The sequence below is a fragment of the Rousettus aegyptiacus genome, unplaced genomic scaffold, assembly GCF_014176215.1.
Source record: "Rousettus aegyptiacus isolate mRouAeg1 unplaced genomic scaffold, mRouAeg1.p scaffold_m13_p_17, whole genome shotgun sequence".
Lineage (NCBI taxonomy): Eukaryota > Metazoa > Chordata > Mammalia > Chiroptera > Pteropodidae > Rousettus > Rousettus aegyptiacus.
This window is the reverse complement of record NW_023416292.1, coordinates 23,671,696-23,694,189: the sequence shown is the minus strand read 5'-3', so window position 1 is coordinate 23,694,189 and position 22,494 is coordinate 23,671,696. Positions and strand designations below refer to the sequence as shown.

Below are 22,494 nucleotides of genomic sequence, written 5' to 3'. Positions count from 1 at the left end.
TCCTCCAATATTTGAAAATTGTATTTCCACAGAGAGATTTTCCCTTTCAAGTGATTCCGTTTTCCCAGTATTGACTTGTGGGTGTCGAAAAAGCGACTTCCACCTGGCTTTTCCCTAGAGGCCGCGAGAATCAACTCGACTTCTATCCAGCTTTTCCCCAAAGGCTGGGCTCTTGCTATCATTTCCTCCGTGTCTGCTTTTCTACCACTGGCCATTGACAGAAATGACCATAGCAGCTGTGGTTTAACTACAGGAAATGATTAAAACAGAATTTAAAGAGGAAAGGCATTAGGCAGGTTATTTAATTCAATCTCTATTTTATACAGATTTCTATTTTCCTGCACTGCCAGAAATGCTCCACTCTTTCCTCATGGTATAAAGCCAATTTTTTGGTGAGTCCTTTTTTTATATCATGCTGAAATTCTACTTTATTTTTACTCACAAGTAGGAATTCTAACCTGTATGGAAAAAACTTCACTCTCGTGGCTGCCTCTTAGCTATGTGAGAAGACCTATTGTGTCATGCTTTGACAAAGCATTTTATACTCCCTGTTAAATCTATGCCACCGGAAATTCTTCCAGAGGCATGGTGTTCTGACTCCCCAGCCCTCTAGTCATTACTCTGCGGAAGCATTTTCATTCTACAATCTGTCTTTTAAAATGTGAATCGTACTGAAATGAATCATCTACATGTTTTATTGTCAGTATGTTCCCAATTGAGGTTTTACGGGACTTACTATTCATCATATTTCTATCCCCCTGTAGTATACAATATGAAATAAATAATTTTGTGTTAACTTACGTTAAATTTCACCCATTTACTAATTGCTTCTATTTCGAAATTTTATTTCTGACTTCTATAGAATTATCAATTTCTCTCAGTTGGGTGTCATTTTTAATCTCTCATGCCTGTCATCCTTAAGTTCACACAAGTTATTGACAAGTGCATATTCTAGTTAAAACGTATTTAAGTCCTGGAACAATAGTACCTTTTTTCCAGAGTGGTTGTGTTTTATTAGTCACCTTTTGAGTGAGGTTTTACAGGCAGATAAGAACAGGTAGAAATACTTTACCACCTTAGTCAACATTGCTTGGTATTCTTCAAAACTTTATTAAGAAGGGTTTGTAAATTCTACTCAGAAAATTTAAATAGTATTCAGATAATACATATGATATATGTATTTATTTAAATAACATATAAAATATATTTATGCATTTGTATATGTAATATATACTTTAATAATAATTACAAAGTAACTGATAGTAAAATGTCTCTAGGCTTTTGTTATAAATCACTTTAAAACTTACCATTATATAGTGTATTTAATCAATTAGTGGCTAATTTTTTAAAGTGTAAAATACCTAAATTCCCATTACTCTGGTTTCATTTCTATTTTCTCAGTTCTTTATAGATTGCTGATGTTGATTTTGTGATCACCTCAAAACTTATGTCTGGGAGTAAATTGACAAAAAACAGATGAATGGAAGAAAAGGCATACAATTCTTATTAATATTTTAGTGCACAGGATTCGCATAAAAGAAATGAAACTCAAAAAAGTAACTAGACTTCTGGGCATATATGTTGTTGTAATAAAAGAAAAGGAGTTTGGGCTTCAAAGAGCGAAAAAATGAGGAGAAGTGACTCAGAAGCATACGGAGGGGACTGATGGAAGATAGGGGCGGTCTCACCAAGATTTGTTCATACGGATCCATCCCAGCGCCGAGCAGTCTTCAGGGCAAAAGTTGGAAGAGGGGTCACCTGCGCAAGGGAGATTCATGCCCTGCTCCTCGGCAGAGGGGGGAGGGAGGAGGAGGAGGGGGAGGAGGAGGAGGAGGAAAAGTTTGGGGAAATAAGGTTCAAAAAAGTGATGGACATTTGACATCAAATGTTATCAATACATGAGATAAAGGTTTTATAAATAATCTGTTGTTCACTTCCACAAAAGCTACAATGATAAAAAATAGATTGCATTGTTATAAAAGATCATTTATTTAAATATAATTGCAGTTGATGATGATGAAGGTGACTGGCACAAACTTACAGGCTTCATTTCTTTTTCTGACAACATCCTACAATGTCATATGATAGCATAAAAGTCATGTGCTGGGAAGCAGCTCTTGCAGTCACTATAACCCTTGAATTGTATTATTTTCACAGAAAATAACTTTCCGCAACTAAAATGTTTTGTCGTTTACAAGTTTAAGTGTATTTGTGATGAATTAGGGGTGGCTTAGGGTGTTAGTAAGAGTCAGGTGGCAAAAATAAAAAATAAAAAATAAAGATTGCTTCTAAAGTCATCTTCAGCTAAGCATCTACCCCCCGTGCTGAGTGACTACCCCACAAGGACCTCGTTCCTCGCAGGGACTCATTATCTCAGAAAGGAAATTCTTGAGAGCATCAAATTCTCTAGGTATTTCTCTCCAGTTTCCATGAGAAAATATTTGGCTGATGGTTGTATAAGCTAATGATCTAATTTAAGTTTAAGAAGCAGCTCTCAGGTGAGTGGCCCATCTGACTGTGCCAAGTTTGTTGGAATACAGAATTAATGTTGACTAGTTTTGATTGCTCATCCGTGTATTTTAATATTTCTGTTGATGAAAAAAATCGTATGCCATTTTTTTAATAAATTAATGGAGGTGATAATATTATCATTATATCTAGCTATCCTCTATCTCTACCAAAACAATTAATGGTATTGTGATTACAGTATATAACTTTAATAATGTTTATATTTAAAACACAGTATTTGACATGTGGTCTGTTTCAACTTGACAGAAGTATCCAGAAATGGCCACAGAGGTTAGTCATTCACAGGATACTAATAATACCAGTTATTAAAATCTAAATAACATTTTAAATGCACAAAGCACATTTACATGTTTTCTGATGTGTATTGATCAAAATCTCTAGTTGTAGAGATGAAAAGTGAGGTTGATCTCCCTTAGAAGTCTTTGACAGCTAAATAGAGAAAATCTGCTTTTGTGAGGCACCCGATTCTACATCGTTCACCTTATGACTGTCAGAGTAAAGAGGTCTGAAGTAGCACATGCATGCTATTATCTTTTGTCTTTTAAAAAAAACCAAACCTGTTAATTTATTGTAATGACTCAGGTACACAGTAAGTTTCTTGAGATAATTTTAATACTTTTATACCAAACGGCAAATAGAAATGAGATTATTTTAATATTTTGGACCTATTTTTTGTTTTTGTATTAATTTCAAATGTCAAAGTCAATCGTTTTTTATTTGCCTTCCCTCTCTCAATATATCTGTCTTAAAGGGAGAATATTCAAGCTTTATTATTATGGTCTTTAAAATTGCATAGAAAATTGATCTTAAGTAAACAAAATGGTGAAGGACTAGAAACAGCACTTCTCTGCGCCTATGCATCTGGCAAACGGTAGAGGACGCATATCGCAAGGGCAAATGGTGTGTCCAGGTCCTCCACATCCTCCCACGCTCTGTTCTGAATGAAGAATGAGGTGACCATCTTCCAGTCCTAATGCACCCAACGAGGAAGATTGGTTTTCTCTCTCTCATCTCATCTGTGTGTGTGCATGCATGCGTGCATGTGTGTGTGTTTTGGGAAAAGTAATATTTCCTCTGAGACTGTATGTGCTCCCAACCCTTTTTAGAGATAATTAGTGAAGGGGATTTTTGAGAAAAAAGTTTTACTCCACAGGGTGAGACGGAAAGGGAAGTGACCAATCCTGCATCAGCTCTGAAACCTATAAGAAGTTCTTCCTTTGCAAACTTGAACCCTTTGATCTCTGTTCCCTGTGCTGAGTGTGCATCAGAGACCTCCCGCTCCTCAGGCTGCTCCTTAGGGGGTGGCGGGGAGGGGTGCGAACATCAGGCCCCAGGTCGGCTGTGTGCTCATCAACACGCTTTCCTCACCCACCCAGAGTCAGCTGCTGGGTCCCTTTGCCTCTTTGCCAACTTCTCTCCCTCACAGACTTCCTAAACATCATCTTTCTTTTCTCTCGTTTCCACTCTGGTCATCCCACCTGGACTCCCAAGTGAAGTCCCAAGAAAGAGGAAGTGCAGTGGACATGGCATTTCTGAGGTTACAGTCGAATTTGGTAAGCTAACGGTCCTGTGTAGGAAGAAATGTGACCTAGGCCTCTATCCAAATGTCGATTTGGGCGTCTGTTTTTGTTTTTCCTGAAGCATAGACTATCGCTGAATCATGGGCAGCTGGACGTATTATGCCAATACTTCACAGCCTAAGTGTCTATGCACTTTGTTTACATAGCTTTGACCAAATTTAAAGATGATGGTTTAATATCACTCATTCACGAGGAAGCTGGAGAGAGATTTTGAACTCACTAATGGAGTTCTTATCAAAAACATAAATTTAGAAAGTAGTGGAATCTACCGAACTGGAAAACCTTAAGAATAAAAACACTAATTATGGGTCTGTGTTGCATGAGAGAGTGGTGAATGACGAGCTCTCTGTGAAGTGCTAACAGCGGGACTTTGAACTCCAGCCGGGAGCCTTCTGGGTTCCTCAGGCCTGTGTCACCTTGCACTCCACTTGGCGCAGGCCAGCAGCTCCTTTGGTGATGAGGTGCCCGTACTTTTCTTAGCCCTGGAACTTGACAATTCATCCCTCCAAACACTCTACGCAGTAAATCCCCATTCTGGCTATTCGTAGAAGTTTTAGATAATAGTTGATACTGGGGCATTATTAGGTTTAATTTTTTTAAACCTTGTAAATTTAAAATTACCTGCTCAAGGATCCAGAAATCACAGATGATACACATGTCTCATTTTCCAAACAATGGAAACTTACTTAAATGTGATAAGTTATCGATCGAATCATATAAGTCAAGAATTAATGTATATGGCTCCTGTGAGAAAACTAAGATGTCCCTGTGTTTAGAAGTCATCCTATTAGGCTCAGAGAAGGAGAGACACACTCATGGATCACTTTTAAGAATTACCGTTGCTTGTTTAAAGTTCAGAGATGGAAGAATTCAGTCCTCACAAAGGGAAGACTTGGAAGAGTAGTGATTGAATTTTGATGTGATAATACAAGAAGACAGCCACCAAAAAACTTTTCAATCAAAATGAAAAATTCATGAGAATAATGCTAGTTGAATAATCTCGTGCTCTGTGGGTCCTTTGGTTGATTTGAGAAACAGACAAAAATAACAGCTTGGGTGTGTACTCTACAGTCGATAAACATTCATATCCACACGTGCAAGCATAAATATTCACAGACATAGGGAAACTTCTCTGCATGTCCACCACGGGGTGAGACAGTCGCTCTCCGCGGGGCCCATGGCACCAGACCTGAGCTCATTCCGACAGTTTCTGTGCCCAGTGCACACACATTAACACATCCAGGCAGGCAAATTTTAACTGAGTTTCTCATTTTCGGAATAAAAAATGTGACTCGTTTGTCTATATCTTTACCTGTAATACCATGACCAGTACCTGCCTTACTCAACTCATAAGCACTAAAACTTTATATTAAACTTTGTGCAATGAATCAAAAGAGATGAGTTGCAGACTCAGTTTTACAGCTCGTTTGCATCCTTCACACGCAGCTTTGGGGTGATTTTTCCGCTGCCCGCTAACTGCAGTTGCAGGGAGATCACCGAAGCGATCCGAGCGACCGCAGGGCTCCACGCGCCAGCTGTGTGACCTAGCCAGCTTATTTTGTCCCTGTCTTGGCCTCAGTGGCTTAATTTGTCATGACGACGATGAAATTGCTGACTTCCTGGAGCTGCTTTGAGTGAAATGAGGTAAACTATGTCAAGTGTTTAATGTTAGCGCCTAGTTTGTGAGGTCCACAAACAGTCTTTACACTAATATTTAAGTGATTTGTAATTCATATTGTTATTTTTCTTTTATAATCTGAGATATTTTAAACATGGAAATTTACAAAGACAAACAGAAAAAAAAAATACCCCTATTCAGAATTAATAGCTATTTCTTAGGGCCATACTTCCTTCCAGATATTTTTAAAGAAATAAAAAACACTATAGATACAGAGAAAGTTCAAATTTTGATCCAATTTCCTTTCCAGAGACATTCGTCATCATCAGTTTGGCGTCTACCCTCCCAGTTTACTAGTGTATACGTGTGTGCTTTTTCTTAATTATAGATATTCTAGTTTCTGTTTTCGAAGGTTGGAGGGAAAGCCCTCCACGCTGGCCTGACTGTCGGTCCTCACTTATCCAGTCAGTGGATTGTCCATCCCCGGACTTTATCACAGCTGTTCATCCCTCTGCAGAAGCTGTTGCAGCCTCTGAAGTGATGACTTTTACAACCCTCTAATTTTCAGTAAGTGTCAGTTTTAAGGTATAAAGTCTTAGAGCTTTCATTGGGAACACAGGCCACAACACGACTTAGTCATGGCAAAGCATTCTCAGAGCATGAGAACCCTATTCTAGGTCCCAGTCCCCTGGGAGATGCGATACATTCCCTTTAAAGAGAGTCACACTCTACCACTTTTTACTAACTGCTTAGGAAAATTTGCAAAAATATTAGAATGAAACTTTGCCCTTGGTTAACTTACATTATATAGTATACTCACCCAAGACATAAAAATACTACCCAATAATTGAAAGTGTAAAGTATCACAGAAAATACAAAGCCTTTCATTCCTACGGGATCGCAAGAGACACATTAACAAAATAATCAATGCAGACTTCCTGGAAGTGGAGTTCTTTGTGAGGATACAATGTGGATAAGAGCAGAGGAAAGAATAGTAAAAGAACGTTGAATGTAGTTCCATGGGGATTGAGTTCTGGGAATTATTTTATTTCTATCTTTTCTATCTTTACAGGAGAGAGTTTCCAACATCAGAAAAGTCACCTAACCCCAGAGTTAAAATCCACCATGTTGATATAAAACATCATTTCTACAGAGGGTTAGGACAGGGCCGAGCAGGGGGTATGCTAGGGTCATTCGTGCTCCAGTAAAGAGAATGGATGGAATCCAAGGTGTAGCTATAAACAGTGACGAGATCACCTTTTTCCTGTTGAATTTGCATATGACTCTGGGTTCCCAGTCTTGACAAGACAACATTTAGAATAAGACTTCAGCTATCGGCAGGCTGGGCGCTATGATCCAGAGACACGAGCTGCTACCCCATCCAAGGGTCACATATTATCAGAATTTGGTGCTTCCTCATTATAAAAAAAAAAAAAAAGATAATTTTGAGTGTCCGTTTCTTGTAGTATAACCAGCTTTTTACATCCTGCCAATCTGAAAAGAATGATGCGGAAGGCTGGTGAGTGGTCACAGCCCAGAGCCCGAGCTGCTCCCAGCGACGCTCCTCGCCCTGAACGCTGCCCGGCGCTGCGTCCCCCCCGCAGGCCGCGTTCGTGTCCTGCCACGTCGCCGGCCGCTCCGCTTTGAGGGAGCGCGTCTGTACCTTTCACGGTGCTCACCCTCTCCTCACAGGTGCCGTGTGGTCCCCGGTGATGGAAGGTCACAACATCAGTTCTGAAGGCTTCATCCTGGTGGGCTTCTCTGACCGGCCCCGCCTGGAGCTGGTCCTCTTTGTGGTCGTCCTCACATTTTATCTGCTGACACTCCTCGGCAACATAGCCATCATCGCGCTGTCGGCTCTGGACCCCCGGCTGCACACGCCCATGTACTTCTTCCTGGCCAACCTCTCGTTCCTGGACATGTGCTTCACCACGGGCTCCATCCCTCAGATGCTCTACAACCTGTCGGGCCCAGACAAGACCATCAGCTACCTAGGCTGCGCCATACAGCTCTACTTTGTCCTGGCCCTGGGTGGGGTGGAGTGTGTCCTCCTGGCCGTCATGGCTTATGACCGCTACGCTGCGGTCTGCAAGCCCCTGCACTACACCGTCATCATGCACCCGCGCCTCTGCGGGCGGCTGGCTTCAGCGGCGTGGCTGAGCGGCTTTGGCAATTCCCTCATAATGGCTCCCCAGACGCTGATGCTGCCCCGCTGTGGGCACAGGCGGGTGGACCACTTCCTCTGCGAGATGCCGGCGCTGATCGGCATGGCCTGCGTGGACACCGTGCCCCTCGAGGCACTGGCGTTTGCTCTGGCAATTTTTATCATTCTGGCACCCCTCATCCTCATCCTCATCTCCTACGGTCACATAGCGCGGGCCGTGTTCAGGATCAAGTCCGCCGCGGGCCGAAAGAAAGCGTTCAACACCTGCAGCTCCCACCTGACTGTCGTCTCCCTCTTCTACGGGACGATCATATACATGTACCTCCAGCCAGCGAACACGTACTCCCAGGACCAGGGCAAGTTCCTTACTCTCTTCTACACGATCGTCACTCCCAGCGTCAACCCCCTGATCTACACGCTGAGAAACAGAGATGTTAAGGAGGCCTTGAAGAAGGCGCTCGGGAAGGCGGACGCAGGCGCCTCGTGAAAAGCGACCGAGCCCGGCGGCGTCTTCTGACGGGTCTTCTACACTTGTCGCTGGGTCTAGGAAGTGAAGGGACTCCTGTCGAGGTGGGGAACTCGGTGGGTTAGAGGGGTCGAGGGAATGTGGCTCTCCGGGCTGGCGGTCCCTTGGGTGCTTCTCAAGTCCCTCTCGGTCAAGCATGCAGCCCTTGAGCGCCAGCCCTGGGTCGGTGGCCTGTGCTTGCAAAACACCAGCCATGAATGTGGACGCCAGGCACTCTGCGCCTCTGCCGGCTTCTGTCACAGCGATTTGGGCTTAGTAGGTCCTCTATATCTGGGAAAAGAATGCACTTAGAAGTCGTGATGAAAAGTAGTTATTTTTTCTAGAAAGTTTGAATGTACTTTTATAGTGCCAAATGCCTGAATGAGAAGCAAAGTAAGTCGTTGGATCATCTAGCTCTCGGTGCCTCCGACACTGTAATGTGGGTCAATATCACGGGTCCTGCATATTTTGCATCATTTATTTAATTGGGTTAAATGATATTTACGTTTGACTTTCTGAAGCCATAGGGAATGAAGAAGGAAGGACGTAAAGCAATACCGTGAAATCTTTGCTTTACATAAAAGGAAGAATTTCGTGCTTGTATTCAACACTTAATACTTTATTGATGACAAAAGAAGGCTAACATGCCTTCTTGCTTAAAATGCTCCAGAAGGAATGAGTGGCCACCTTAGTAAAGGAACTAAGGAAGTCTTTTTAAACTACATTAGGAGAGGTCGAGCGAGATCAGGAACAAAAATCGACCAGGTGACTTAGCAACGTGCGTCTCGCTCGCAAACCGTGAAGAGCGATTTCGGCAGAGTGAGGGAGGAAACCGTGGAGTATGTACAGAGACAGAAAGGGGATCTGAAGTGGGGATGGGGAATAAAGCAGACCTTCAGAGGAACCCAACTGTGGACAGAGCAGAGGAGTGGACGTTAACAGCAGAGGGTTGGAATAACAGAAGTGAATTATCTTTGAGATGAAAGAAATTTGACATGTTTATAAACCGGAGGGAAAAAATGACCCGCCAGTAAAGTGAAGATTCAGGGAAGAAAGAAGGACCTAGCAGCGATGGTCTTGATTTGGGAACTTGTGTGAGTGCAGACACTGGAGGGCAGAGGCTCCGAGCGGGGAGCTCCCGCTAGACCCTTCCTGAGTGCTCGCCGTCATTGTAAAACCGGAAGGAGACATTGCAATTTCATTACCAACACTTCAAGTATATGGAAACAATGGAATAAACAAACCAGTAAAATGCTGAAAGGAATGTTTAATCCGATTAGGACCCGGCGTTACAGTTGAATCTTTCTTTGGCTTGAGACAGCTGCTTCCCGCCGGTGTACCCCAGCATTCCCTCCTGCTTTCCCCAGTTCTCCCTCGCTGTCGTTTTCTTCCTGCACGTTAGACAGCATGGAACATGTGAAAACACACGGCAGCTCCCAGAGGTACCACGGGTGCTCCCCAGCTGTTCTGTGACTGTCTTCGTTTCCTCCGTAAATTAGGGATAAAGTTCATCAGTTGAGAGAGTGAGCAAGGAGCTCTTGGTGTTTTGAGGAACTAGGAGAAAACAAGAGTGGAAAGTAAAGGGACTAAGGAAGTATAATACGATTGCCTGGTAGCATTTAGGGTTTGCTTGACGTACGTGGTTGTGGGTTTGTAATGAAATAAAAATAAAAAAGTCTTTTTAAACTACATTAGGAGAGGTACAGCATTGGTAAAGAGCTGAACTTAACCAAAGTTGTGATACTGCAAATTTTGGGTGAGGAAGAAAGAGAAGGGTAGGAATGAGACAAGTAAGAAAACGGATGGGAGAGGCTGAGGGTTCAAAAGGAAGTCAGCCGGAACAATGAGAGAGCTGTTTGAAACTGAGGCCATGAAGAAGTTCACGCCAGAAGTTCAAGCATCGCCCATGAGCTGGTCCTTTTTCTTATTGTTTTCATGCAATAAATATTCTTGTGAGTTTATCCTCCTCGATGTCTCAGTATTTCTTGAATTTGTTTTTACTTCCATCGCTCACCTATGTTACTACAGCAATTCCCTAATTTCTCTGTTGGTCTCTAGCCTTGTCACCCTCGAATTTACTCCACGTGCCAGCCAGAATGCTCACACAGACCCGCAAGTCATCGATGGCATACTGCAGTCTACCCCACAGCAATGGCTCCCTCCTGCCCCAAACCCTCCATCGCAATTTTTGTAAAGTTTAAACTGTTAACAGGGCTTACAGCTCTCTGCAAAATATTTCCCAAAACAGTCACTGTAAAAAATAACGAGTCTTCACTGTGGTATTTTTACTATCCTTTCTAAATCAACGGATGTAATTGACAAATACTTATTGAATAACTACGTGCCGATGCTTTGCTAGGAATGCAGCAGCGAACACAACACCTAATGGGAGGTAGACGTGTCATGGAGCGGAAATGAATGAGCCATGACAAGAAATGGAATCGGCAACGCAGGACAGCTCTCCTAGACACTCCCACTAAGTCCCTGCTGGACAAAACGCCATCCCCAAGTGTGGGTCGTGTTAGGAAAGCTGCGGCTTGAGGTGCAGGAGACACTGGTGACCCCCTGGCGCTGCGGAGCAGCTCTGAGAGGCCACCGGCAAGCCGGGCGCATCCGGCAGCGGCAGGTGCCGAAGCTGTTTGCTCCCACTGCGGCCAGTGCTTAACCAAGTGCTTCTCCTCTAAGGCAGATAACCCTAGAGATTGCTCCATTTTGTGAATTATAATTAAATTTTTGAAACTTTTTAATAGCTGGGGGGGGGGGGCGTGTTAATCATTGTACTCTCCTAAGAGCCAGATCCTGTGGGCACAGAGACTAGCCCAGAGCAATCAGCAGCTCTTCCTCGTGACTCTCATAACGAGATCTCTAGGGTTTCTTTCTTCCTTCCAACTTCCAAAAGAAGCTGAAGAGGTCGAAGGTTGCTCTCCCGCCCCCTCTGGTTTTAAATATTGCTCATTGACTTCATCATCTAGAATCTGTCAAGATTCTCCACAATTACCCAGGGGGAATCACATGAGTAAATGCAGCTATATGTCAATTTGGCCAAAAAGAAGAAATGGCCTAAAAGAAATTACTTTCATCAACACATCCAAACGTTTCTCATTCTTCAGTTTTTGCAGCCTATAATTCCATCTCTCTCATCCCCTCAAGAACATAACCATCAGGGGAAATATGTCAATTATTCAATGAACCAACAGGCAGGCTCTATTTTCTTTTCACTTAGAAGACAGCAAAAAGAAGTGACCCAAAATCCTGCATGGTCTTCTTAGTTATTTAGATTCATTAGTTCTATGTTTATGTAAAGAATTGCAAAACGTTTAAAAGCAGAAGACAAGGCGCTATTGTATCTGATCTTCCTTCCAAACTACTGTTATAAATCCAAGACGTGTGGATGAAGTCCCACCAGGGGCTACCGTCAGGCATGTAAAGGTCGACGGAATCACAGTAAAGTAGGGGCGGTATGTCTGAACAGCTTTCTGTGAAGTGGCTGTGCCTCTTTCACTGGCTTATGTTGTGGGGATGAACGCTGCATCCCACTGGAGACCGTTTCCGCCCCCTCGTAGGTGAAACGCGCAGGTCCGCCCTTCGAGCCACGTGGGAACCAGGAAGACTGCCCGAGTCCCGGCGTCCAGAAGCGGGAGTGCCGGCAGGACCCACGCTCGGGCGGTGGCCCGACGCGGAGCGCAGACCGGGGCCTCCGGCCAAAGCCTGCGAGGGCCTCCCAGCCGCCACTGCTGAGTGCTCGCTCGGGAGAGTCTCCAGCGGAGGGGCGCCCATTAACTCGCATCGGTCACTAAGTAAAGCCACCTCGATGACTGAAGGACATAGGATGACCTTAGAAGCGGAATCCTCCCGTGTCTGGGCGATGTTGGAGAAACGTTCCACAGTGAAAGGAGATGGTTTCTACAGGCTCGTGCTGCTGGGTCGATGTGTGTAAACAGGCTTTATGTAACGTGGCCTTGCCTTTTACTGAATTGTGTCGTGTCCTATCAAAAAGATTGTTAACGGAGGGGAGAGCTAGAGGAGTGGGGAGTATAGGAGGTTCGTTCTAATTTTATTTTTCCGATAGAATAGAAGAGCATATTTTTAGGCTATGGATAAACAGATGATGGGATAAAAGAAGCTGAAGGCAGAACAGATTAGATATAACTGGGTAACAAGGTTTCAAAAAAATTGGAAGGTATTTGGGTTAATAGCATCATTGGAAATCAATTGTTAGTGAGTCAGTCATAACAGAAAGATATAATTAATATGAAAGAAAGGCACGGCAATTATGCTTAATACATTTTTTCCTCTTTTAAGTATGAATAAATTGCATTTCTAAAAATAAGAATAAAAACTTTAAAAACTAGCCCTGGGGAGGTAATGTACAGCATGGTAACTACAGTTAATAATACCCTAATACCTTATTGTACATTTGAAAGTTGCTCAGATCTTCTAAGTTCTCATCACAGAAAAAACATCTGTAACTACGTGCTGTGATGAATGTTAACTAGACTTATTGTGATCATTTTGCAACACATACAAACATTGAATCATTACGTTACACACCTGAAACTGACAGTTATATGCTCATTATATCTCAATTTTAATAAGAAACACTAGCCAAATACTTTCAATCTACTGTATTAAATTTGGGAAATGACAAGTAAGGCAATGGGTCCACTCCTAGTCAGTTTGGCAGGAACAGAGTCTCTCTCTGTTGATGTCTCCTCCCCACAGCCTTTCTCTTTGGCTGCTTGCCAGAGGCACCAACCTCTGGATACTTGGATTAAAGCAAATGAGTTACATGGGGCAGGCCACTCTTGGGGCCACTAAAAATAAACACACCCTCAAGTATCTCACTCCCGGAAGCATGTACTTTGACTTTGGTGGCTTATAAAAATATCCCTCGGATATAATATTGACCCTTTTGTTGCATTTTAGAACTTATTATTCCAAATTAATTTTATCTTTTGGCACCATGGTAACAAAACCCACCAAAAACAATCACCAAAAGGATTGAGTAATAAAAGGATCGGGGTATTAAGAATCCAACAGGAAAGGCATAAGAGACGTAGCAGAATAGCCTCTTGCCTGGTCACGAACTAGCTAACGGAGAAGTGATGTTCACAAAAGAGACAGTCCTGCAAAGTTCCATACAACACAGCATTTAAAACACCTGAAGTTCAGATAGTCGAGACTGCTTATTAAATGTTGTTCAGGATTTCTTGTTTTCCTCTTGTACATTTATACATTTCTATAGCATATCACAAAATTTAAACTTCTTCCGTTTTCATTTATTCTTACATATTTCTTTTAATCTATTATATTCCAGACTCTTTTCTGGGCTATGGTGATATTGAGATATTATTCTTCTTTAGGTATTATTTACTATTAAACTTGCATCATGGGAAGAAAGAGGTTGATTTATTTCTAAAAACAGGCCCAACGATTTTAGTAGGAAATGATTCATGACAGCTTGGTATTTGTATAACGTGCAGACTGAAAAGTTGAAAAAATATTTTGCTCTGTAACATTTAAGATTTATCAAGTGAGAGGAAGTAAAGACTAAACATTGGATTGGTAGTTTCCTGATTTTTTGTTGCTTTTAGCTGGATAAGAGGCCCTCAGAGAAAGCCTCCGCTGTTTTTCAAGTGCCTACAGCTCCAGATATAACCAATGTATTGAAGCGGCATGTTCTGGGGAGGCATATTCTCCTACCCTGCAGTAGTATGATAGGACTTACGTGTCAAAAATGTCACTCTGGCCGCTGTACTGAGAACAGACTCAAGGGGAACACTGGTAAGTAGCACAGGGACCACGTTACTGCAGCAATCCAGAAGCGCGGTGATAGCGTCATCAGCTCATATATGGGAAAACGGACGAATGCCCCGCGATATTCACAAGTAAATCAGACGGTAATGAGAATATTAACTCAACAGTATGGATAAATCTTAGTGATATATTGAGCGAAAGAAGGAACTATAATATTACCTACGACGTGATGCCTTTTGGATCAAAAACAAGCAACATTGAACCTGGGACTGTTTGACCATGCATGTGTATCTGAAAGACTCTCTTTTTCAAGGTAAGGAAACGATAAACAAAATTTGTGACAGGTCTGGCGACGGACGAGACAAATAGCAAATATAACACTGTTAATGTCGTGCTGCTTATGGCCTGGGACACATCCGAGAACGTTCGCGTTTTAGAGGCGGGGTCGCGGCTCATCCCGTGCTGCGTGTCCGCACGCCGCCGGGCTGCGGGAGGAGCCCGGGTCCGGGACGTCTTTGCACGGCGAGGTGGGCGCAGGGTCCGCGCGGTGGGGACGTCACTTCCGGGCCCCGCGCTGGAGCCGGGGCGGTGCCGTCCGTACCGCGATTGGCAGCCGAGGCCCCGCCTCCTCCGCGCTCGGAGGGCGCCCGCACCGCGCGAAGGCGGCTGGGAAACCGAGTCCGAGCGCCGCGAGGCCCGGAGGCTTCTGGGAAGCGCAGTCAGAGCGGGGCCCGTCTCCTTCTGCGCAGACTCAGCGGTCCCCGGGTCCACACCGGAAGTGTCCGATTAGAGCCCGGCCTGTGGGAGAGGTGAGTCCGCGCTTGGGGACTCAGGTATCCGACGCTTCGTGCCCTCCAGACACCCAGCCTCTACTATGTCCCCTTCGATACTGCAGCAGTCTTGCGGCGCCCTGACCCGGCACCTCAGAGGGATCCCGGGGAAAGGAGGAACTGGGCTCGGCGTCGGGACTGCACTCGCGCCCGGCCACGTGGAGGGGGTGGTTTCTATAGTTACCCCGCCGCGCGTTACGTCACCGTCAGGGCCGAGGGGGCGTGGTGCGGGCCGCGGGCCTTCCGGCCGCCGTGCTTCGTGGGGCTCTGGGCAGAGCAGTGTTGCGTCCCAACCGGGCGAGACCGCGAAGGGCGGCGTCTGCTTCGGCTCCGCTTTCTGCCGGAGGAAGCCGCCGGGAGTCCGTCCCGGACGCCTGCTTCTCCCTGGAGGAGCGACCGCTTTTCCGTGGGAAAAGGGGCCCCGAGCCTCGCGGTGAAATTGGTTCCCACAGTAACTGCGTGGTGAGTATTTCCTGTGTGCCGGGTGTGCAGCGAGGCCGGCGCTGAGCCCCCGCCCGCCGTCCGGATCGAGCGACGGCAGGTGCCTCCCCGCGCTCCACCGGCCGAGCCCTCCCGGCCCTTCTGCCGCAGGGGACGCGCCGGGGACCTGCTCCTCCAGACGGAGCCCCTCTGTTGACCGAAGCTCCGCCTTACCGGCACCATTAATTACTCTTTTCTGTGTTTGTTTACATGCCGGCCTGGCTGTTTTTGTGACTTGTCCCCCAACACAGTGATTGTAAGGCTCTAGATGCTGAATGAATGTGTATTACCTTGAAGTTAGGAAGACCTTTAAAAACCAGCGTTAGGGGGCTGTAGCTCATCCTTGAAGACTAGATAATTCCCTCTAGAGTTGTGGACTGTTTTAAACGGATAAGAGGTGATAAAACGCCTGGATATAGGACTTTAAGCTGTCTAAGGAGATGACATGCTATAGAACCAGCTAATTCGCGTGATCATTGACACGTAAGTGACTTGTGGAATCTCTAGGCTGACTTTACTGCCCATCTTCCCATGCTGAATGAGGTAATGCCCATCAAGCCTTAGGACACTACCTGTAAGCGCTCGACACATTTAGGGAGCAGAACAGGAAGTGTAGTTAGGCCTTTGTATCAAATGAATGTCCCAGTAAGATGAAGGATTGAAACTGACTAATATGCCATAGCACTAACTCCCTTTTTTGCCCTCTGTCACTGCTAAACTTTGTTCCTACTTATTCCCACTCAAGCTCTGTTTCCAAGGTTCAGTCTGAGCCTGCCATCCACATTGCATACTCTTGGAGAATTATTCCTGATATTTACCTTCACTTACCCTTTCCATGGGTCTTGTCTAAATCTATATTGCCATTACCAGCTCTTTCCCATTAAAATCTCACAGTATCTGTTGGACATGTTTTTCCAAGTGGTGTCTCCTGATCATCTTAAATATAGAGTATCCAAAACACAAAGCAACTCAAACTTGCCTCATTACCACTTCTATTCGATAAATCAACAAACACGAGAACTTAAAAATGAATATTGCGCGGTCCTTTACCTTCGGGAGCTCCAGTCAATTGATGAAGAAAAACAGCCCAACAACTAAAAATAATACAAGGTGGTATGTGTGGTATTCACAGATGTTGTGTATTAGGAACAGCAGTAAGTCAGAGAAGAACTGTCGAACTCGTGTCAGAGGTAGTGGAATGCTCGTCCCTGCAGCTACCACCCCCAGCAAGCTGGTCTCACCATCAAACTGCTGTTCATTCCCACGTCCTCATCTTCCTGTCCCTTTTTGCCTTTCTGAATCTCTCTCGTCCTTTATTGTCCAATTCAAGCCCCACCACCTCTAGGAAATGTTTACTCTCGCACGCATGCATTCTCTCCCTTCCTCAGGACCGTTAGTTTCTTCAGTGTGTCCACCATGCAACTTGTTTATTCAGCTTTGAACATTTATCAGGCATTTCAGTGCATCTGTTCTGTGGAACGTGTCTTGTTTTTTAAATGTTTTGTATCCATGTATTATTGTGTCATTTTCCCCAAGTATTTTGCAAATTCCTCGTAAATTCAAACATTTTTTATTTTCTAATTCCTTCTAGCTGTACATCAGAGTACAAATTTCCAGCATGCTCCATATTAACTTATTAGTGCCCCATCCTAACTAATCAGCATTTCTAGAGCAAGGCCCAGGAAACTGTTTTTGACAAAGTCCCCACATGAAGATCAGGCAGTGAGCCCAGCTCTGAACTCAGACTTTTTTAGAATCCACTGCCGAACACCGTCAAGCCCACTACTTTGCTTGTGTTAAGATTGTTAATAAAGTACGTGTCAGTGCAACCGTCGGTCGTCGACTTGATGAAGTGTGTGGTCGACAGACCCAAAAGACTGATGTTTGCCTTTTGCTATTGTGCTCCAGGCTTCACCGCTGAACTCCTGGTATTCAGCCCTTCGGTTCAGAAACCAGGCCAGCCATTCCCACATGCCGACACGGCTTGCGGAACGGATACTCAATAACAGGGCTCAGAGAAGACGGGTGAGAAAGTTGTGTTGCTCGTTTGTTACATTTGATTTTGTCGTGAGGCGGTAAGCCTCAGTGTGCAAGACCTGGCCTGAGCCATGGAAATAGGAAGGCAGGGAAGGAACTGTCGAGACGCAAGGAAAACTATCTGAGACTTTGGGGGAGGGAGCAGTTGCACGGACAAATCGTCAACCTCTGCAGTTATCTCATTTTTAAGTTTTAAGCCACTTCGAGGTTGAGATTATGGAGCAGTTGTGTTCACAAAGCAGGTGTCTCTGTGCTTTGACACATAGTAAAGGCCCAGTGCGTTTCTGTGTAGTGGAACATGACTGTTTCTACGACGTGATGTTTCATCTCCTCGATAGTCATAGTAGTTTTTTTACCTCTCAGGAGAGCTCTGGAAACTGAGACCCTTCACAGAGTGGAAGTGGGTTTCCCAGTAATACATTCTGTCCCGAGATGACAGCAGAGTCAGAGAGAGCTGCAGCCCAGCACCTTCCGGAGGACGCGGGGCTTCTGCCGGTGAAGATGGAGGCGGAAGACGTCGCGTGGCGGCAGGACACGTGCTCGCGGAGGAGTGGTTCTGTCGCACGGGAGCTGCGCCGGCAGCTGTTCAGGCAGTTCTGCTACCGGGACGCCGCGGGGCCCCGCGCCGCGCTGTGCCGGCTCCGGCAGCTCTGCCGGCTGTGGCTGCGGCCCGAGACGCGCAGCAAGGAGCAGATCGTGGACCTGCTGGTGCTAGAGCAGTTCCTGGCTGTCCTGCCCGCGGAGCTGCGGGCCCGGGTGCGAGAACATGGCCCCGAGAGTGGAGAGGAAGCAGTGACCATACTGGAAGACGTGGGGAGAGGTGCTGAGGAAGCCACACCCCAGGTACTCAGGGGGTGGGGGAGCCAAGGCCTCTGCCAGGCCGGAGCCCCCCGTGGGAAGGCAGGGCCTGGGACAGACCGACTAGTGAGACCTAGCCAGACGTGGAGGAGCACTCGGCTCAGTGTGTGTCGGGTCTCCTGCGCTCGCCGTTTGTACCACACCACATCTTCGTTCTTCCTTCCCAGTTCTGTTTCCCTACAGAAAGGGCTCTTTGTTTTTGGACGATGTTTAATTCCAGGGACTCTGTCATAAACCCAGATGTACTGTACTTTTCTCAGGTTCCAATCCCTGGACATGGACAAGAAATATTTTGGAAAAGGGTGGCATCTCCTGGGCCAGCACTTAGTGTTTGGTTCCCGCCGGTGGACACCAAAGACCTTCGTGGTTCTCCAGAACCCCGTCTCCTACTGGACTCTGGTAAGAGGCAGTGTTCGACGCAGGCCTTCCCACGAAAGGGCGCGGAGGTTAATGTCCCTTCCTCGAGTAGTCCTAGTTGCTGTAGGTGCTTCTTTCCTTTGTTAAGCCGTGAGAAGCAGGGAACTTTTCCTAGGGTCATTGTCTAATTGAGAGACAGTGAAAGAGAGAGCTTTTTTACGCAGAATGTTTCTATTTTTCCATTGTTTCTTTATCCAGAACATTTCCAAACACTGGATGGTTTTATGTTAGGGGCAATTTAAAGGAAAGAAAAACAAATGACTCGAGGAAACATCAGGGCATGAGAAAAGTAGCAAAAGGCAAAAAACGTGTGAATGGAAACAAAACATAATAGAGAAGTGTATGTAATGGTATATAACATAATTCACAGATCCATAGAACAAGGTTCATATTGTTGCCTTTTCTGTACTTTTGATCTTAAAAATCTCTCTTATGTTTTTATAGAAAGTTGGCCATACTTCTGGAGATTTCCTCTGTTGAATACTCATTGCTGTTTAAAAGTTCATGGACTCAGTGTCACTTTAGCTGTGAAAACCCCCACACACAAACCCAAGGAAAAATTACAGTAATTTTTTTGAACGCCCAGATTCTGCTGTCAAGTTTGTTCTGGAAACATTTCCATCCTTGCCATCTGGAAATTACCTTTTCCCTAAGACCTTTCCACCCTAAGACCAGCACTGCTGGACCTTATTTCCTGCCCTAGCATGTGCTAGAGTGAGGAAACCCTGTGAGAAAGAGGGCCGCTGACTGCAGCACAGTGTAGAGTCCTGAGCGCAGTACCGCCTCACGAGCTAGAAGGCAGGAATTGGTTCCTGGAAACCAGGCTGAGGAGTTCACATGTGTCATGGAAGCGAAGAGATGAAAGGTTTTATGGTAGGGCTGGTAAAGGTATTTAGGATGACCGCAAAGAAGATTAGTTCAGAGTGAAAACAGCACGGAGGCTGTTACAGCTGCCACAGAGGAAGTGGTGAGATTCTTGGCTAAGGGGATGGTAACAGAAATGTAGAGAAAGGGACATTCGGTAGAACGTGGTGACTTGATTAGCCATGGAAGATGAAGAAGAAATGGGTGGATGGATAGGTGGGTGGAGGTTTTCCCTTCCACATACACATACCCCAGAGTCATTTATAACGTTCCATTTCTCCCTGCATCTGTGTCCTCATCTGCTTTCTTTGAGGTGGTGCTCCCCTTTCTCCCTGTGAGCCTAACCCCCGAAATGTGCCAGACCCAAAGTTCCCCAAGACCCACCAGCCACACTGCATAGTTCTTTCTCCTCACTTCGTCTTCCCCCACTCCTGCTAGCGACGATCCTCTGCCCAGCCTTTTCTGTTTAAATGGCATCCTCGGATGTCTGCTTCCTCTCCCTGCCAGCCACTGCATACATTACTTGCTTTCACCAATTCTTTCTTTTATGTCCTTCAGGCCACTCATTTGAAAGGCCTCAGTTTTAGAGTGGCCAAATGAGTGCCAAATAGTAGCTGTCTCGGGTGTATGTCAACATTTTCTTTTCTTCCATCGCAGCAAACATATTTACCTCATTATTATTATTATCATTATCATTACCATTATCATTATTATTATTTTAGATCATAGAAGTGAAAACAGTGGGGCCATGCCAAATCTGGACATTCATGAAAAAATGGAATCACAGAGAATCGTATCGGGAAGAATTTCAGGAATTGTGTCAGAAGTATCTGCTGAGCCTCAGGACTTCTGTCAGCCTGCAGGCAGGACAAAGAGGCAGCAGGAAAACGACCCGGGGGAGCCTCAGAGACCATCATCTGCTCAGGCTGGAGGATTCAGCAAAATCCTCACCCACAGAAATACACTGGCAGGTGAAAGAAGTCACGATGGATTTGAGAGAAGCTTAAACCTGAACGCACATGAATTTACACACTTGAAATCTTGTAAACATGGTAACTTTGACCAAAGTCTGAAGTGGAATTCAGGTTTTATTAAGCATCAAAGAATTTATACTGGAGAAAAAATTCACCAATATGGGAAGTCTCTCAAGAGTCCAACCCTTATTAAACGTGCAGCAATTTTCAGTGGAGGGGAAACCCATTACTGCAACGAATGCGGGAAAGCTTTCAGACACAGCTCAAAGCTTGTTAGACACCAGAGGATCCACACTGGAGAGAGACCTTATGAGTGTAATGAGTGTGGCAAAGGCTTTGCGGGGAACTCAGATCTTACTAGACACCGGAGGATTCACACTGGCGAAAAACCCTTCGAATGCCCAGAATGTGGGCGAGCATTCAGCGTGAAGTCACATCTCATCCTGCATCACAGAATTCACACCAGAGAGAAACCCTATGAATGTAGAGAATGTGGGAAAACCTTCAGAGCGAGTTCATACCTTGTTCGACACTTGAGAATCCACACTGGAGAGAAACCCTATGAATGCAGTGAGTGTGGGAGGGCGTTCAGTCAGAGCTCACACCTTAGGCAACATCAGAAAATTCACAAGAGGGAAAACCTATTGATGTAAAGGACTTTATATGAAATGCTAAGGAAATAGCAAAACATGAAAAACTTTGAATAAAAAATATCGAATGGCTGAACAAGCACTGTCTCCTCTCCCTCTGGTTCTCTGGCTTGCTGGTCTGTACTGTATATGGTCATCACCTCTGAGTGTGCTTTCTGTGAGGCGGGACGTGGCTCTTCTTCCTTGACTGCTGAAGTCAAACCAGAAGAGCAGGATCTGGGGGAGGCTAAGAAACGGGTTAGTCCATGGCAGTGAAGAAAGAAGGATAAAGACCCTTTTGGGAGATAACCGTGAGAACAGCGGGGCTCGGGGGCGGTTGTTCAGGGAGAGAGGGTGATCCTCAACCACAGTTAATAATTCTGCACAAGAGGAGTTCAGCCGAGCCAGGAGTGGCGTAGCTTGGGCAGCGCACACAGAAGAGTGCTTTCCGAACACCGCTTTAAAACGTGGACACGCGCAAGCTGAATGTAATCGAGAGGGCGTGTGCAGTGGTGGCATTCCAACGTGTAGGCCAAAGTCCGAGTCCGGGGGTCACGCCAGGAAGTAGAAACCATGAGTGTCCAAGGCAAGAGGTCAGAGTAGAGAGTCAAATAAGACAGGAGGAAAGTAGAAGGAAATCAGGCTGGAGTGGGGATTAGAGGTTGGGAATGGTGTTCAAGTGGACCTGTCCGTAGGTTTTGGCGGAGGTGGACAGAGTACTGTAACCAGGATTTTACTGCCGTATACCTACGCTGTGGATTTTTTGGCAGTTTCCTGGGGCGAGATTACTTCTGCTGGGAGGAGTTCATGTGATCACTTCCCCTGGGTGGGATTCACCTGAGCGCTTCTTCCAGAAAAGCTTCATGTATTTCCTCCAGGTGGGGTTCGCGCGAGTACTTCTCTGGGATGGTTTTGGGGGTACACTTCCTTTGGGCCGATTTCCGTGTTGGGCTCTGCTGCCTTCCCCCGCTCCCCGCTCCCCTGCCCTGGCCCAGCTCCTAGCTGGCACTGCAGAATGTTCCAAAGACCCAGATTCCTGGGTTGCAGGTGCTGTCCCAGATAGGTCCCTGAGGACCACACTCCTCTCCATCACCGCCGCTGACTCCCGGGAGCTTTGGTGGTCTGTCAAGTTGCTGCAGCTTAAAGGACACTAACAGCCAAATCTTCCTAGGTTTATCACGGTCGCTCATCCAGAACGTGTCAATTTGTTCAGAGAACTTCGGAAAGGTGTTTGCAATCTGGTTAACTCACT

At 45.5% G+C, this 22,494-nt stretch overlaps 2 protein-coding genes across 3 annotated transcripts; both read left to right on the top strand.

Annotated features, from left to right (window-relative positions):
* The first annotated feature begins 7,430 nt into the window (after nt 1-7,430).
* LOC107504628 (putative olfactory receptor 2W6) lies at nt 7,431-8,378 on the top strand. The gene has a single exon (XM_016133983.2). It carries the CDS (start codon nt 7,440-7,442, stop codon nt 8,376-8,378), a length of 939 nt encoding a protein of 312 aa, XP_015989469.2. The 5' UTR covers nt 7,431-7,439.
* A 6,507-nt stretch (nt 8,379-14,885) lies between these two features.
* On the top strand, nt 14,886-21,345 carry ZNF165 (zinc finger protein 165). Of its 2 annotated transcripts, none has more exons than XM_016129637.2 (5): nt 14,886-14,962; nt 17,372-17,488; nt 17,864-18,343; nt 18,619-18,757; nt 20,362-21,345. In XM_016129637.2, the coding sequence occupies exons 3-5, from the start codon at nt 17,933-17,935 to the stop codon at nt 21,264-21,266; spliced, it is 1,455 nt and encodes a 484-aa protein (XP_015985123.2). In that variant the 5' UTR covers nt 14,886-14,962; nt 17,372-17,488; nt 17,864-17,932; the 3' UTR covers nt 21,267-21,345. The 2 variants fall into 2 exon arrangements, with proteins under 2 accessions (XP_015985123.2, XP_015985052.2); XM_016129566.2 differs by lacking the exon at nt 14,886-14,962 and adding an exon at nt 14,986-15,445.
* Nucleotides 21,346-22,494: the final 1,149 nt, after the last annotated feature.